Here is a 17,938-nt window from a genome sequence, read left to right as displayed (position 1 = left end):
ATGAAATGAACAGACACTGGGGGTAACATTATATTGAACAAAGAAAGATGACAGAGGAAGAGACACATCTTAAATAAAAGAAATTATAATAGTTGTTTTTTTGTACCACACCACAAAGGTCTATTTTTGTACTGAGCTTCAAAATATATTCAACAAAAACAATCTCATCAGAAAGCTTCATCCTCTGACTCTGGATCTCGTTCTCTGGGTTTGGCTAGAAGTCCCATTTCCATAGGGGGAGTCCGCTTTAGTCTGACCCGAACGACACTAAAAAAAACCAACAACCAAGTGACATCATGTTATGTATTTTTTTGTTAAGATGAAGAATTCCATCAAGAGTTACTGTGATAACAGTATATACCAACTAAATTTGAGCACTGAAACTCTCAACCCAGACAGTCAGGCTCATTCTACTTTCTGATTTGACAAGCGTCTTGAGAACCAAAATGTACCCAAAACCCTAATTATAGCATAAATAGCAAATTCTGATTATGATTTATAAATAGTTCCTTTAACAATGTTTCTGGTCAGGGTGTCAATAACGCATAGCATCTGTTCCCATTAATGTCCACTGGGTGGCACCAAAGTTGTCCTCACTATATCACCAAAACTGGTCTTCAACAATGTAATGTAATGTAAATGTTACATAAACATAATCTATAAAATAGCACATGAATAGATAATGGTGTGATGTCCTCTGCAAACTAGTAATATGAGGCTGAAAGTTAAACTCTTACCAGCTAACAATGCTATAGACCAATCCGGTAAAGAGCAGCGCAAACATCAGGTGCCAGGAGAAACACATGACCACAAACATCACATTGCTGTGGTCCTTCAGGTCCCATTGTGGCCCCCGGGGAGGATACAGGACAAATCCAATCTGTGCCAAAAATAGAAGACTTAATTTTAGTGATGGGAGAACAAAGCCATGACCAAATCACCATTAAACTAGTTCTAAAACAGAACTGAGCAGAGACTATTCCAGGTGATATATCAATCTTTAAATCAACCTATAACAAGACATTACATGTAATAAATTCCCTGGTACCACTAGAAATACAATGTTTTTCAATTTGCCAATCAAGTAAAGCAAAGTGTTCTCAATTTACCTGCCAGAACCAGCTCCCTTGTAGGATGGTGAGAGCGGATCGCATAAGTTCAAGGATGACATTTCCTCGGTGGAAAACCTCCAGAAATGCAATTAGAGCCTGTCCAAAAATGGCATAAAGCAAAAGCTGATGCACCATGACATCCAGCATAGCTCTGCCGTGTAGATGGTAGAGGAAAAGAAATCCTACCAAAAGAGAAACATTTGAAAAAAAATGTATCTTTGATACTAAAAAGTTAAAACATAATCTAACAGCAACAGCTTTGTATGTACTGCTAATTGCAATAATAATAGTCAATATTCATTTCAATTTTTGCATTTAATTTACAATTTTGTGAACATCTGATAACAGACTTTATGTTCTAATTACTATTATAGATCTCCCTATGTTAGTGTTTCTCAAATTGTGCACCATGCATCTAGTGGTACAAGGGGCCTTCTGCAGCTTGAGAAACTGATTTATTTAGAGACAAATCTATTAATGTTTTGGCCTTCTTTGACTTAATCATTATTTCCACTTTATATTATCCACTGCTTAATGTCATTTTAGACCTGGTTTAGTCTTATTTTAGTCTATTTTTTACTCCTAATTTTGACATTATACAGTGGGTACAGAAAGTATTCTGACCCCCTTAAATGTTTCACTCTTTGTTATATTGCAGCCATTTCCTTAAATCATTTAAGTTAATCTTTTTCCTCATTAATGTACACACAGCATCCCGTATTGACAGAGAAACACAAAATTGTTGACATTTTTGCAGAATTATTAAAAAAGAAAAACTGAAATATCACACGTCCATAAGTATTCAGACCTTTTGCTCAGTCTTTAGTAGAAGGACCTTCTGAGCTCATACAGTCATGAGTCTTTTTGGGAATGATGCAACAAGTTTTTCACACCTGGATTTAGAGATCCTCTACCATTCCTCCTTACAGATCCTCTCCAGTTCTGTCAGGTTGGATGGTGAGTGTTGGTTGACAGCCATTTTCAGGTCTCTCCAGAGATATTCAATTGGGTTTAAGTCTGGCTGGGCCATTCAAGAACAGTCACGGAGTTGTCCTGAAGCCACTCCTTCATTATTTTAGCTGTGTGCATAGGGTCATTGTCTTGTTGGAAGGTGAACCTTTTGCCCAGTCTGAGTCCTGAGCACTCTGGAGGTTTTCATTCAAGATATCCCTGTACTTGGCCACATTCATCTTTCCTACAATTGCAATCAGTCGTCCTGTCCCTGTAGCTGAAAAACACTCTCACAGCATGATGCTGCCAGCACCATGCTTCACTGTTGCCTGGTTTTCTCCACACATATCGCTTAAAATTAAGGCCAAAAAGTTACCTCGTCTCATCAGATGAGAGAATCTTATTGCTCACCATCTTGGAGTCCTTCAGGTGTTTTTTTTAGCAAACTCCACTTTCATGTGTCTTGCACTGAGGAGTGGCTTCTGTCGGGCCACTCTGCCATAAAGCCCCGACTTGTGGAGGGCCACAGTGATGATTGACTTTATAGAACTTTCTTCCATCTCCTGGCTACATCTCTGGAGCTCAGCCGCAGTGATCTTTGGGTTCTTCTTTACCTCTCTCGCTAGGACTCTTCTCCCCCGATTGCTCAGTTTGGCGGGATGGCCAACTCTAGGAAGGGTTCTGGTCGTCCCAAACGTCTTCCATTTAAGAATTAATCCTATAGTGGCAGATGCTATCGTCACCGATAGAGCGCCGTTGTGGACTTTCCATTACCATAACTCTGCAACTAATTGTGCTATGATGTAAATTCAAACGGTGTCTCAAAGCAGAAGCATGGGGCTATTCAAATATTTTACCGTCATTAAGGTAATCTGCCTCCGTTGTCCCTCAAAGGTGACGAATGAGAGCGAAGATGCCGCGGGAATTTTTCCAGTCACTTATTCGATGCGTCAAGAAAAAATACGGATGGATATGCAACATAGAGATAGTGGTGTGAAAAAATGCAGTCCATTCTGATACTTCTGATACTTAAATATATGAGGGTCACAGCAAAGGGTCTGAACACTTATGGCCGTATGATATTTCAGTTTTTATTCTTGAATAAATTTCAACAATTTTGTGTTTCTCTGTCACTACGGGGTGCTGTGTGTACATTATTGAGGAAAATATAGTAACTTAAATGATTACAGCAAATGGCTGCAATATAACAAAGAGTGAAAATTTTACTTTCTGTACCCACTGTATATTGCCCGGATTTAGATCTAGTGGTATTCGGAAAACCAAATTTGATCATGGGTGGTATTTGGTGTAAAAAGTTTGAAACCATAACATATGTTATTGACGAGTATAATTGACATGTACCTTCATTAAAGAAAGCCACGCATAGCATGAGTCTATCCAAAGGGAGAGGAGCGGCTGCAGTGGTGTGGACAATCAGAGACACTGCCCCTGCCAAACCAAAAAGCAAGTACATAGTGGAGTGCTGCCAGTTCATCAAGTCCTTCCAGTGGTTTTCTGAGACGTCATACAACTGCAGCTTTGGGCCATTCGCGGCAAACTGCTCTACTAAAATCCCTGCAAAAATAATAGTTTGAACATCACTTGTTTTAGGACTGTGCAATTAATTGAATTTTAATCAAGAAATTAGACTTTTTTTTTGTTTATAGCCAACATTTTTAATTAGACTCGCTCACCCAGCCCAGTTATATTCTCACATAACACAGCTAGATGCTGTCTACATTACTGCTATCTTACAGTGTGACATTTTTGGCCTGACAGAAGAAGACCAAAGACCACAGGTGAGCCTGGTGAGAGGAGGGGGGCCTGGTGAGAGGAGTTTATGTTTTTTATCTACTGATAAAAAACATAAACTTACAGATGGTAGCAGACAGATGGTATTGAAAAGGCAATTGTATTTGTTTTTAATAAGATTGTGATAGATCAATATGACAATAACAATAGTGATATATTTTTTACAGACCAGTCTTGTCTCCTGCATTTCACTCATTCTTAAACATCACTGGTATCACCACATTAGTCATTTCCAGTTTGATTGAAATTTGATTAATTGCACAGTTTTTAGTCAATTAATAGAAAAACAATATGCACAGTAAGTTATTGTCCTACAATCTTACCAACAGTAGAACAGAATACTATAGCAGAGCTCTCTATGATCTCCAGTCTTCTTTGGGCCGCTCTGGATGGAAGGCGAGTTGATCCTGTGCTCTTGTTCCTCCGTGTCAAATGCCAAAGTGAGGACTTCATCCCCCACCACAGTCCCCAAAACAGGAAGAAACTCCCAGGGAGCGCATGACCAGGAAAACTCCCCATTGATCAGCAAATAGCCCTAAAATGTTCAAAGCATATTATAACATATTAAAACATCTGCCTTTGTCTTAAATTCCTAAAAATCTTTTGGTGTAGGTTCTTTGGGATAGGCTCAGTGGTTAGAGTGTCCTCCCATCAACCTAATGGTCTCCAGTTTGATCCCACCAGTGCATGCTGCCATTGCACCCTTAAGCACTCACTAACTTTGCCTGTAAATGTGGTGTGCACATGAGTGGTTAGTGGTGGTTGGAGGACCCGATGGCACAGCCTCATCAGTCTACCCTGCCCTAGAGCAACTGTAGCTTATCACTATCCAGAGGAGGGAATAAATGATGCAATGTGTATCTTGCAAAACGATAGGGCTGCACCAGCAATTACTTCGGTAGTCATTTAGTCAGTGATTATTTGTTTGATTGACCAACTAGACCAGGGGTGGGTAAACTTTTTGACACACGGACCACAATGTTTTATATATATATATATATATATATATATATATATATATATATATATATATATATATATATATATATATATATATATATATATATATATATATATATATATATATATATATATATATATATATATATATATATATATATATAAAACATTAAAGATTTGACCTGTAACATGTAGCAAAGCATGAATATGCAAGGCTCATTGTACAAATTGATTTCTAAATGCATTAATTAAATTAATAATTAATTTATACATTTTCAGTGAAATAAACACAGCAGAAAAACCTTTGAACAAGGTTTACCCTTATCTATTTTAATAAATTTTGGTCACATTTGGCAGGCAGGATTAATAAACCCAAAGGGCCATGTGCGACCCCTGGGCTGTAGTTTGCCCATGTCTGGACTAAACAAACGACAAAGACAAATTTTTATTTTGCATTGACTCTTTGTAATTACATCATCAACCAAATAAGCTGAAATATGGAAACTGAAGGATGCATTATTGATAAAATCAGAAAAAAAAAAGATCCACGTTTTTTGAACCCACCTACCTTACACCTCCGCCTCTGACCCAGCTTCCTACGACTAATTCGAACACCTCAGATTCTGACCCTACTTCCTACTACCAGCTCCAACAACCTGCACTTGCATTGTCTTGTTTGTAATAAACTCTGTTAAACTTTTACTCCGAATCTGCATCTTTGATCCCCCAGTTATTACAACACATAACACAGTTATGTGTTTAATCTCTAGATAATGATTATGATAATCAAAATACAACTTTCAATCACCTAGTCATAATTAGTCGTTTAATGGTTGTGTTATTATCTGGTCTATACAGCCTCGAAAACCTGCCATGAGCTGAGGGAAGTTTCATGATTCTGAATGAGGCATTTGCAATTTAATGATTTTTGATCAATTTATCAAAAAAAAAGATTAATCCATTTGCTAAATAGTCAAAGTTAGTTGCAATCCTAGAGTGAAAACCTGGGCTACAGTTTGAGTTAGTCCTAAGTCTGAATACAACATTTCTGTAAGTAGATGGTTGATGTGCCACGTGCATACTGCAAGTGTAACATTTACCCCCTAAAACGGTGGGGGATATGCCGCTGAAGTGAAGCGTATTTAAAGTGACAGCATCAACTGCCTTGTGTTTTCAGTTTAAAGTTTCATTGTTTAAAATGTTTGTTGTTTAATCACACACAGCACAATTCTAAGCAAGTATCATGTTTTTCTCTTGCATCTTTGTGATCCAAAACGATGAATGTTTAGTGGCAGTGACGCATGATTTTTGCAGCGATCAGTCGCCTCCTATTTAAATGGGTCTTTAAGAGAGCAAAGTGCAGGCCCAATAAAGAGATAAATAATCAACAAGATTTCAAAGACTGCCTCTTGTGATATAATGCTTTGTTTGTCTTTTCTATGCTTTTTAAGTAAGAACAACTGCAATATAATTAGTTCCATTTGTTTCAGTGCACTAGGCCTCTGCCCCTTTATTTCATATTAAAGCACAAAACAGGACATTGTGTTGTATAACTAAACTCTTTTGTCATGTAGATGAAGTACAATGTTCTGTCCGGCAACAAAAAAACAGGAGCTCTACTTTGCAAATGGGACACATGGTACGGAACAAATATCAAATGTTTTAAGCTACATGAATTGGCTCATCATTGTGCGCCCTCTCCATTTGAAGGAAAACACTAGAGTCTCCATGGTAATCTCTTCCTGATGCCACTGATGTGCGACTGAAAAGAGGTGCTCTAACCCCCAAAATCAACAACATCTGAGAGCAGGCTACATCCACACATCTTTAAATCAACAAGCACTGTAAAATCCCGTTGTGCCTTAAAGACATTAAAAGGAATGAGTGGTCTAAACAAATATGAGGGGCTACTGGTTTGTTGTCTGCACAAGTTACAGATATACAATTATATCAGTTTTTAATTACTATAAAGTAATTATTGGCAAATTTGGTTTGTGTTCTTTTAAGTAGTTTCAAGAATATAGGCTTAAATGTCATGTTTAGAGGAAATCTAAACTGGTTTTCTTTGTAGGAAGACATTTTGAACACAAATCCCAGACAGATTCTACTAGATGCAGTATTGGCCCTTAATGATAGACCTACAGAAATAGGCACTAGTGTCAAAAGTATACACAATAATTATACCTACTGTGGTTTCATAAACAACCCCTTAGATATAACTGTCTCCATTTATGTAGGTTTGCACAACAAGAACCTGAATCAAACCTGAGGGGCTGTGTGTGCATTTGGTAAATTGCCTCTATGGCTTTGGAGCCCATGCAACAATTCATATGTTTTATCACAATAATCTTTTTATGGTGCAATTTAAATCCTTATTGAAGTTATATTGCACCATTTGTGCTCCACTGTGACCAGGCGCCACATTATTTAAAGGGAAGCTAAATTAAGGATAATTTAATGATTAGCATCATTTATAACAATAAAGCACAATTTTATTGAACTATTTAATCAGACTTATTAGGCCTATAACCCCAAACAATTCTTTAGCTAACACATGAACAGAAAAAAGCGACAGAAGTAGTAGTAAACTTTGAGAAGTGCCAGAGACTCACCTTATCCAAAAAGTGTTGGAGGTTAAAATTTGTAGAAGGTTCTTAGAAGTAGGTCTAATCTACTTTGCGTAGATAATCAAAGCATCTTCAGGTTTTCATCACATCAGTTGCCTTTCCGCTGAAAAAGCTTAGTTAATAGAACACTAAGAAAATATCCGCTATTCGCTCTAGGTCGCTCTTCTGTCTCCGCCAGATGTGTTTCACAAGTCTCTTTTTTTCTAAATTTTCCGTCTGTGCTTGGACTTTCTCTAAAACGCTCCCATTGGTCAAGAGAAAGCAGTCACGTCACCAGACAGTGTTGTGATTGGCTGAAGCTCACGTCCTTCATCCGTGTCCACGTGTGCACTCTGCCCCCTTCAGGAGGAGACGGAGGAGACCGCTATTTTCCTCTATTTCAGACAAACCAGACCAGAGTCAGCGATCAAACCACAAGACTGTGAGCACGTACACCCGGAGAGAGGATTTGAGTCTGCACAGGTCTTTAGAGTGTGGCACTTTGTGGTTTAGAAGTGATAAAACTCTGAACGCAGTTAACTTAAAAGCGTAGCTAAGGATGTAAAGTAAAACCATGGGTTAAATTTAAAAAAACGTTGTAGATAAGTAGTGGAAGCTTTATATAGGGGCAATGGGGGAAATGGAGAGCTTTCACCCCTTAATCACATAATGCACATAACTAGTCATAATGTTAATGTGTAATAGCCTGTTATTTGTAATGCAAACGTGCATCAGGGTCTGACTTTACTGGCCATCCGTGTAGATGAAACGGAACGAGGCTGAATGCAAATCTGTACTGTTAATCTTTAATGCCATGCACTGCTACTTTACCTATTGTACTTGTAACTTCATGAAGCTCCATGCTCTGCTGCTACTAAACTGATGAGGCATACTTATACTGACGAGGCATATTTTTCTCATCAGAATTGTTCTAAAAGTATGATTTAGAAATCGTTCACAGTCAGACAGTTGGAATTTTTAATAAATAGATTAAAGGAGGCACAAATGAAGAACAAATATGTTCTAAACATGGCTATAAAGAAATAGAATAATAAGAAAATAGGCTACTTTATCCACAAGAAGGAGCATAATACGACAAATTTGACCTTAAACATAAAAACATAACCAAGTATACCTACATGAATTGAGGATGATAATCCTAATAAAGTTAACAGGTTGTTCATTTTGAAATGGCTATTAAGTTACCGCTTACCTACTTTTCAGATTATTAGGGTAAACATGCAAAAATATGAAATAAATGCAAGATGACTGGCTTATTTTCATACATGAATATGTAATTCATTCATATCTTGGCTGGGTCAATAGTTAAAGCATAGATAAATATCCAAATGAAACGGGCAATGATAAAATAATCAAAATGCTATAATAAAGAAACAGGTATAATGTAAATTGTGAATATCAACTTCACTGTGTGATGTGGCAATTCATGCAGGGTTTTTCTGTGACAGGTGGAGAGTCAAGAGTTCATAGGTGAGGCATACAGTGGGACAGGAGCGTTATGGGACGAAGGTGCGAGAGGAGGTCCAGTACAGAGGTTTGGCCATAGACACACACACGCGACAGGTGGGACACGTCTGCTTCCTCCACAACCACTGCTCCATGCACTGAAACATATTCAGACAAGTGATGTAAACCTAATGTCACAGTATGATGCCTCAATGAATTTACCTCACAATACACAATTGCATTACTATCGTTTCTTTCCCACCATTTTTGCTTCTAATACTGGAAGCACAATTGAACTATTATTTGAGTAATCTTTGTCTCTCGTACCTTAGCTTCAGAAATCTTTTTTCCCCCTAATATTTATGATATCTTGATAGGAATTATATGGTGCATTTGTGCATTATGAACAAATATATCAACACTGCTGATTTGGAAGAGATCATGTTAATGTTACAATACTTAATATTTTCACCACTGTCTTATTCCTCTTAACAAGAAATTGTTCACTTAACTCCTTTTCTGTACTTGAGTAAAATTTTTATGCTACTCTCTTCACCTCTGGTTATTAAATAATTTAGTATTGCATTTTTATTGCAATATTGTGATGTGACTTTGAGTGAGTTAGAAGCTTCTTTCTAACTCACTCAAATCTGCATGAAAACCATCCAGTTGTAAGTTTCTTTTGTTTTGACCATACTGCTGCAACAAAACAATTTAAATAGACCCAGAATCTTAAATTTGATATTGTAAAAGGTCAAATTGTCTTATATTTTTACACTCCTAATTTATTGTGGACATTTGAAGAACGATTTCATGTTTACAACGAGGTCTATTAGTAATAACTTTTGTACCTTGCCACAGGGTAGTTTCAATAAACTTATTTACAATTAACTAGGAACAACTGAATGAGGACAACACAAGTTACAACATATTTATTACAACACATCCGATTCATGTAAAATTGTTATGTTTGATTAAATATAAAGCATGGGAAAACTGTATTCAACTTAAGTATTTATTTCCTGACATAAAAGGTAACAGTTTCAAACATTACTGCACCATTAAAAGTGCAATTGTGTATTCAAGAAGAAAGTATACGGAATGAGCTAGCTATACAATTTAACACAATATTACAAAAACAAATCTTAAAATCTAAAAGGTACTTGTACAATATATATTTATTCATTCTGGGGAGACAAATTCATTGTCCTCTGCTTCACATACTGCACAATACATCTGCAAGTGACAGTTAAAAAGGATATTTTAGCTTTATTTCATTTATTTCAGCTGGGAGCACAGGGGGTATACCAGGGCTTGGTGAGGCGAGATCAATTTGATTTTATTTGTAAATCATGGATGACCAATGAGCTTCTTTGTTTCACATGTGACACTGAAAAAAATGAGTCTGATTGCACAATCACGTTGATCGGGTTTGAGATGCAACAGAGGGTGTGGGGATCATACTGATATCAATCTGTATAAAATACAGATAGATGTCATTCTGGATTTGCCCGGCACACTGAGTCTTAGATAATTACAAGAAATATATTATTTAATTCTCGGTTTAGTATTCGTTATTTATTGATTTGATGACTATATAAGAAAAATCACTTATTCTACCTAAAGTTTAGATTAATGTACACTTTATTGTCCTCAGCATTTGATTCATACTGTGTTGTCTGAATTTTAGTCTATGGAAGGTAAGGCTGCATAATTAATCACCATAAAATAAAAATTGCACATTTTTTTTATTTTTTTCTCTCCAAAATATAGCATCTCTAATGAACAGACATGTTACTCTTCTCCATTATTAATCCTTCATTATCCTTGTGCATTTTTCACATGTTGCCTTATATTCATCTGACTCCTCTTCCAGACCCTGAGCTCAGCGGTGTTTGCGCAGGGACAGTTGGCGGTGAAGGGGTGGATCCTTCTCACTGGAGATGTGTCCGTCTGCAGACTTCCTCCTCTCCTCTGTCTGTCTGTGGATGTGTCCCGCCTCACTGCTCCGACGCGACTGATCTATCCTGCGCAACGCCTTCAGACCAGCACAGTCAGTAAATGCCCCAGGCCTCATGCAGATGTAACGTAAAGCTTAAAGTTTGTTTTCATACCAGCCCATGGCATGCATGTACGGGAATGTTGGGTTTGATAAGTCTCATGCATTGAGTGAAAATCTGTGGACATGCAGCAGACAAAGAGAGAGTTTTACCTCTTTGTGGAAGCGGTGTGTGCAGTGCAGCTCCTGGGTGCCTGCTCCATTCTTTCGCATGTCTTCATAACAGATCAGGCACAACCTGTTGTCCTCATTCTGTATAAAAATTATTCACATTTGGTTTACAGAAATTTGTATCACATCACAAAGGGGTTTCAGCTACACTCATTATTTAAAATAGTGAATGATTACTCAGAAATCATACACAAAGCAAAATTGTAATACTAAGTGCTAAATTTGTCAGAATTTTTTTGTCCCAAAATTGTATAGCCCTGATGCGTCTGTTATTGTTAGTAGAGTGTGTGTGTGTGTGTTGATGGGCTTCATTGATTAAATGATAAATGTTAGACCCCAAAAGAAATTAAAATGTGTAGAATAAGTTGGTGCTTTGTGATTTTTCCAAAATAGTCACTCACCAGAGAGATGGTCCGAAGCCTCTTTTCCAGGGACCCTGTGATTTCAGGGATGGTGCTAATACGTGCTTCCGGGATGGTGGTTTTGGGTCGGCCATCGTCAGAGGAGGTGCGACGAGTCCTGGAGTGAGGCCGTACTTCTAACCACTCCTCTCGGGTTTTCAGGTGACTGGGACTAGGGGCCATCGTCGCTGCATGGAGCTTGTTCAGCTTCATAGCGTCTAACTGTGACTGTAAATCCACAGAGAGGAGACAACTGTTGCATTTTAGTGTCAGCATTTATAATTACACTCGTGCCAGCTCAAAGTGACAGGGGTTTCCTAAAATCAACATAGTCATAGCACATTACATTTTCCTGGACACCACTTCGAGGTCCATTTAAAAGAAAGAACAGAAATGTTTTGAGTTGTTTATTGTTATGACAATTAGTCATTGTACACCAAACCACTAACTGACCACTAAAACAAGATTAAATAAACAATCAATCTAATAACTAAATGGTAAATAGAGATCAACTGATATGTTTGGGGGTTTTTTTCATATCTGATGCACTTGCTTGAGCTGCTGATAGCCAATATGCTTCACCCCCATTTTTTGGGCCAATATATAGGGCCAGTTTTGATTTTCCCATAATATGTCATTTAAATTCACTACAAACTCACCCACAGCCTTTTTTCCACAAACATTAAAGAGAGCTGCGTGTTATCTTTTTGCATTAATATATCGAAATAAAGCTTTACATTTATAAGGATATAGGATATAAATGTAAATGATTAAGGCACTAAAGGAGACAAAGCATGGGCCAAAAACCTTGAATCACACCTACATAAAGTCCATGATTATTTCATATTTAAATTGGTTCCAGTGGAGAAAAGTTATAGAATTGTTTTTCTGGAGCTCGCTATGCGCAGTGCCAAGTGACCTCAGCTGCAGCTTGTGAGACGGCTACACTAACTAAAGTGAAATCATTTAGCATTTAATTACCAATCCACAAAATGCAAATGTCACACTTAGAATGTATTTCCTCTTCTGAGAACTAACTTTTCTAACTTTATAAACCTTAAGATGATGTATTCCTCTTTACAAACAGGTTTTGAAATACATTCCTGTATTATTATTTTAGTTATTATTTCAGCCTTCTCTCAAATGTTAAGGTGCACTGTGATTCATGCAATGATAGTTGCAGCTAGTGGCATTATTGATCAAATTTTGGACACAATTTTATTTGAGCTGCTTCAGTGCATAAAAAGGCCAGTCTGAAGTCTGTGCTATTATGTGTGCCCTCTACTTTTGGGCACAAATCATTTCTTCATGGTTATTAAACATGATGCAGATGAGATGCAAAATAATGATTATTAAATCATTGTCATGTTAGTTATTTGTTTTACTATTAATTAAAGACATTTTACTAGTAATATAATTTAAAAACTGCATATGCACACTGTATAATCATACAAACTAAAGGCCTATGCTATTTTAGTGACATTCTGAGGACAATAATGTGCATAAAAGCTCTTGTATTTATCATATACTTCGGAAATACTAAAACAAATATTAGTATAGTCAATTGCTTTAAAACCATTACTCTATTGCAGTGGTTCTTAACCTGGGTTCGATCGAACCCTAGGGGTTCGGCAGAGGTCAAGACACGCACCAGACTCATATGATTGGCGGACTGCGAGCGTCTCCAGATGCTGGCCCGGTCCCAATTCAACAAATGCACCCTTCGATGTGCCTATCGAAGTACCCGCCCGACTTAAATGAGACGTTCAAACGGCATAAAAACATTAAACGACATAAAAACGAAGAAAAGGAACAGACTTTGCTGTGAAAATGACATGAGAGTGGCCAAGGTGAAGCATTTCTGAACTGGTCTCTCAAAGGCAACAGCAGATGTCACACTGATTTGCAGTAAATATTCATTATTATTCTAGCCTGATGGAAATTAGGTGATGGTGTGTGTTAAAATGTTAAAAATAATAAATAGCATAAATACAATAAGTTCATTATTGGAAAACATAAGGTTAAAAATAATTTCAGTGTGGTAGTATTAAAAAGGCCATGTCTTTGTGAAAAGGTATGTATGTAATTTGTTGTGAGTTCATGCATTGTATTGGTTTTATTCTTTGAACACAGTGATGTTAATGCACGGTTCATTTTGTGCACCAGTAAAACATACATGTGTCTTGAATTTGAAAAATATAATATTTTATGTTTCAATAAAGAAGGGTTCGGTGAATGTGCATATGAAACTGGTGGGGTTCAGTACCTCCAACAAGGTTAAGAACCACTGCTCTATTGTATCTCTGAAAATGAACCTAAAAGACCATGTCTGACCATGATTTGAGAAATGTAGGCAATTTGCTCCTTTAAACATAAAATATAACCAGAATATTATGCAATTGTCCAACATCAAAATGCAACTACTAGCCTTAAATTGTGTTTCAGATTGTTTGAAAATGCTCTAAAAATGTTATTCTTGGCCTTTGGGTTCACCATAAATAGACAAAAGTTTGTGTGAATGTTTAAACTAGAACTTTTTCCACTTGTTTATGGTCTCTGGTATTCAGCAAACCATTACAGCTGTTCAGACATGAGTCATTCAGAATCATACTGTTATAAGCTAATTCCCACTGTACGAAACCAAGTGCCGTGTACAGGTCCATTTGCCTGTGTGTTATTGTATGCATGTGTGAGTGTGTTGCACGGCAGACATTATTGATGTGGTACAGATTGACGTCCTAAATTACAGCTTCCAACAGTGTCCGTGCCAGTGGGCTTTTCTGTGCTGGTGCATAATATCTATTTATGGCTCCACTATGGCATGCGCATGATCATTTCAATTTATCATCAAGAATACTCAGTTAAAGATGATAAATGTCGGCTAATTCTAGATACTATTTACACATCTGTTGCTGTATTCCAGTTGTGTTGTGGATTTATAGCAATTGCAAATGCAGTGTTCAAATGTACTGATGCACATAAAGCAAATAGGTAAAATTCAATTACGTTTTCAGATCAGTGGAATTCAAATATGTATATTTGTGTTTGGATTTTATGTGTCTACTTGTATTTGCTATTAGTTATATATATATATTTTTTCCTATTAACATTTCAAATATATACAGTAAACAAATCAGCCCCTTTAGTATCTGCAGACTCAGGTGCATGAATCCTTGTATTGCTGAAATGTATTTTATACAAGCAAGCAGTATTTAACTAACAGAATTTCCTCATTCATTCTTAGCTGTTACATCTCCAGGTTATATTTCAAATAGCCTATATCAGAATAAATATCATAACATGTAAATGTACAATAATAATAATAATACAGATTAAATTACAAAAAATGATCTTACACCAAGTCTAATACTAAGAAGCATGCAGAAGAAAATAATACAACACTATAATTTAATTAAAATGTACAAAAGAAAAGAATATGCCAATTACATTTTGCGCATTCATAAATGTGGTTGCATCTTACCACAGTGGGTAGTGACCCACGTCTGTCTATTTGTGATCTTGCTGGTCGTCTGAAGCTCCTCTTTCGGTCTCTGGAATGACCACTTTCTGTTCCATGACCCCAGTAACTACTCATCCATTTGGTGAAATTTCCATCATCATCTTCGTCATTATCCATGGTGATAGCGGGAAGCAGCCTCAGAGACATTGCAGCGGCAACCTCAAACTCCTGGTAACAAGTGATAAAAAAGCCTTGCCTTTTGCTGCCTAGCAGAGTGAGAGGGAAGGGTTGACCTACTAAGCTTCTGTCTGTTGGTGCAGCTGCTTCTACTACTACTATACACAAGTCAAGAGGTAACTTAGTTCAATTAGATCCTATTGCTCTAGTTGCATTATTCTTAGACTGATGCCTAAGAATACCTGGTTAAAGCTTTTTCAAGTCCTTACATGAGCAGATCCTTTATAATCTAGTTAACAACGCTGCTAGGGGAAAGTAAAAATAGTGGTTAGTGATGGGAATAAACCTGGAGGCGGGGAGTCAGGGAGGGATAGCTCTATAGTACAGTTTCTCACAATGTAGGATAAGTACTACTGAGGCCATGGATCATGTTAGTGGTACATAGGAAGCTGTTGGACTTGAAGTCACAATTTTGTTTAATTTATAGCCAGTTATTACATCTGTGAAAGTTAGAAAACTCTGAGTCATCTCCAGATTCAGTCCTGTGCTGTACTCAGTCCTGGTTTAGTCCTGAGACTCCTGACCATAATTCTGGTCATGTTAACTGCACAGGCAGCATTACTGCAAACTACTCCAAACTATAAAACACATAATATAGTTATTGTTCTATGTGAGACATTTGATTCTAATTAAGAATAACATTAGTCACAGTTTTGCAGTGCATTTTTCTTTTTCGGTCTTTTTTTAAAATACATTTTGGACCTAATTGCATTCAGATTTATAAATATTTTAGCTTAATAATAATGTTACTTGAACATCAAAAACTTTGAGATCCACTGCAGGAGCTAATGTGACTGTTTTTTTTGTTGTTTTTTTATCTTTCCATTACATTAGTGAGCCTGAGGGAACACAACAGAAAACTCCATACTTTCCACTCGCTGGGTTCATCAAAGCTGTCAATAATTATGGAGTGCCCTGTGTGCCGCTGTGGGCCCAAGGCTGGTGTTAGACACACAGAGCAAAACACCTCCTATTTATCAGATGGTAATGGGAATAGTGGTTAGGGGGGATTTTTATGATGCACAATTCAGATACAATCTGTTTGCAGAAACTGGTGTGTACATTGTTAATAAAACATGCCACAGTTAAATATGATATACTAAAACATGAATTGAGTGATATTAAAAGAAAGCAATTGATCATGTTCTAAACTTCTAACAATTAAAACCCTGCATGGACAAATACAAAGAATTTATTTTAGTGTATGTAATTATTCTTATAATTACACTTATTATATGTTACAGACATAAATTCACATATTATGTTATATTATATTATATTTTTGACCCCTAGAGATAGACAAGACAGCATTGCAACATATGTGAGAGAGAATGAGACTCGAGCTCCTAGTGCAGGTTGTTCTGTAAAAGGGCTGCAGCTCTACAAACTTTTTAAAGAACCATTGCAAGATCAGGTCCATTTAGTCTATTCATAGCTCTCACAAGTCACATTTTATGAAAGTTCACACTCAGAAACGATTACTTACTTTTGCTGTGACTGTACTAAATGCCATATTGCATTTGAATTGAATTTGTCAGATTAGAAAGATTTTGAGTTTAATTTCAAACAGTGCGAGTAGGATCCTCAGTAGGACCTGTGTTGTGAGACGCTTGTGCTGGTGTGTGAGGTAACTGAGGATAATGACCCACAAGAAGATTAGGGTAAGCTGTGTTTTTCTAAAGTTGACATCAGGTCCACTCACAAGAGAAAACAAAACACACGGACACTAAAATGTAACACATTTTAAATTCTAGTACTGAGTAACTTAGTGTTAAGGTGTGATTTATACTTTTAAAGCAGAAATGGTAGATATGCAAACATCAAATAATATACTGAAATAAATAATTACATCTTACAAGTAAAACAGAAATTGCAGTGAAGAGATTAAAAACAAGTACAGGTAAAATTAATGAAGTGAAAATATGTGCCAAAATAAAAATATTACATTTTTTTTTTATATTACTACCTTTATTTTAATACTATTACTGCCCCCTTTGAGTATACACTGTACAGATTGATGGGAGTTACAATTTTGCCTTATGTGTTGGATTTATTTGATTTGATGTTATCAGCGAATAACTTTGCTTAAATGTTTATCACCACTTTAAGAAAATGCCACCAACATATAAACATACACCCATGCATCACAAGTCACCAAAATATCAATTGTTGGTCCCAAAATCAATTCTCCAGGGCTAAATATAGTGTGCCTGTTTTTACAAGAAACAGAAGAGTGGTAGTTTAAGAATAGCTTGAATCAACAGAAGCTCTCACAATAAGCCACAGATAGCTGCTCAGGCCAAATTTAGCTACACAATGACCCATTTAGTAAGGGAAGCACCCACAAACACTGGTACCTGTAGACATACTTACAGACTTACTTGCTTGTTGAACATTGATCCTGGAACTTATAACAAGATCTCATGATTGTATAAGGCTAAAAAGTGAATGCACCAGAACTGAAATGGGAAAAAACCTTTAGCTTCCCCAAAAGAACATGCAAAACTTGATACTTTAGTACCACAAATGATGACAAACATTTATACTCACACCTGCACCTGTTTTTAATGTTTTTAATGGACTTATATGCTTATTTGTTTTGTTTGTTTTTTTCTTTGTGTTTTTCTGTATTTGAAAAGGGCACCCATGAATGGAAGAGTCTGAATGCTCTCTCCCTGTATAAATAAAGATAAATAAATAAA

The 17,938-nt window shown here is 36.6% G+C and overlaps 2 protein-coding genes across 4 annotated transcripts; both read right to left on the bottom strand.

Moving 5' to 3' along the window:
- Positions 1–18: 18 nt before the first annotated feature.
- LOC117369824 (transmembrane protein 45A-like) lies at positions 19–7,651 on the bottom strand. Of its 2 annotated transcripts, none has more exons than XM_033965170.2 (6): positions 7,448–7,651; positions 4,199–4,410; positions 3,426–3,638; positions 1,110–1,294; positions 738–880; positions 19–267 (listed from the first exon to the last, which is right to left on the bottom strand). In XM_033965170.2, exons 2-6 carry the CDS (start codon positions 4,392–4,394, stop codon positions 168–170), a joined length of 837 nt encoding a protein of 278 aa, XP_033821061.1. In that variant the 5' UTR covers positions 4,395–4,410; positions 7,448–7,651; the 3' UTR covers positions 19–167. The 2 variants fall into 2 exon arrangements, with proteins under 2 accessions (XP_033821061.1, XP_055077234.1); XM_055221259.1 differs by lacking the exon at positions 7,448–7,651 and adding an exon at positions 5,404–5,423 and having other exon boundaries at positions 25–267.
- A 1,152-nt stretch (positions 7,652–8,803) lies between these two features.
- Positions 8,804–15,315, bottom strand: lnp1 (leukemia NUP98 fusion partner 1). Of its 2 annotated transcripts, none has more exons than XM_055221290.1 (4): positions 15,021–15,315; positions 11,540–11,767; positions 11,121–11,219; positions 8,804–9,066 (listed from the first exon to the last, which is right to left on the bottom strand). In XM_055221290.1, the coding sequence occupies exons 1-4, from the start codon at positions 15,204–15,206 to the stop codon at positions 8,959–8,961; spliced, it is 621 nt and encodes a 206-aa protein (XP_055077265.1). In that variant the 5' UTR covers positions 15,207–15,315; the 3' UTR covers positions 8,804–8,958. The 2 variants fall into 2 exon arrangements, with proteins under 2 accessions (XP_055077265.1, XP_033821356.1); XM_033965465.2 differs by lacking the exon at positions 8,804–9,066 and adding an exon at positions 10,717–10,946.
- Positions 15,316–17,938: the final 2,623 nt, after the last annotated feature.

Source organism: Periophthalmus magnuspinnatus, chromosome 4 (genome assembly GCF_009829125.3).
Source record: "Periophthalmus magnuspinnatus isolate fPerMag1 chromosome 4, fPerMag1.2.pri, whole genome shotgun sequence".
Taxonomy (NCBI): domain Eukaryota; kingdom Metazoa; phylum Chordata; class Actinopteri; order Gobiiformes; family Gobiidae; genus Periophthalmus; species Periophthalmus magnuspinnatus.
The sequence above is the reverse complement of the archived record's forward strand: the minus strand, read 5'-3'. Positions and strand labels throughout refer to the sequence as shown.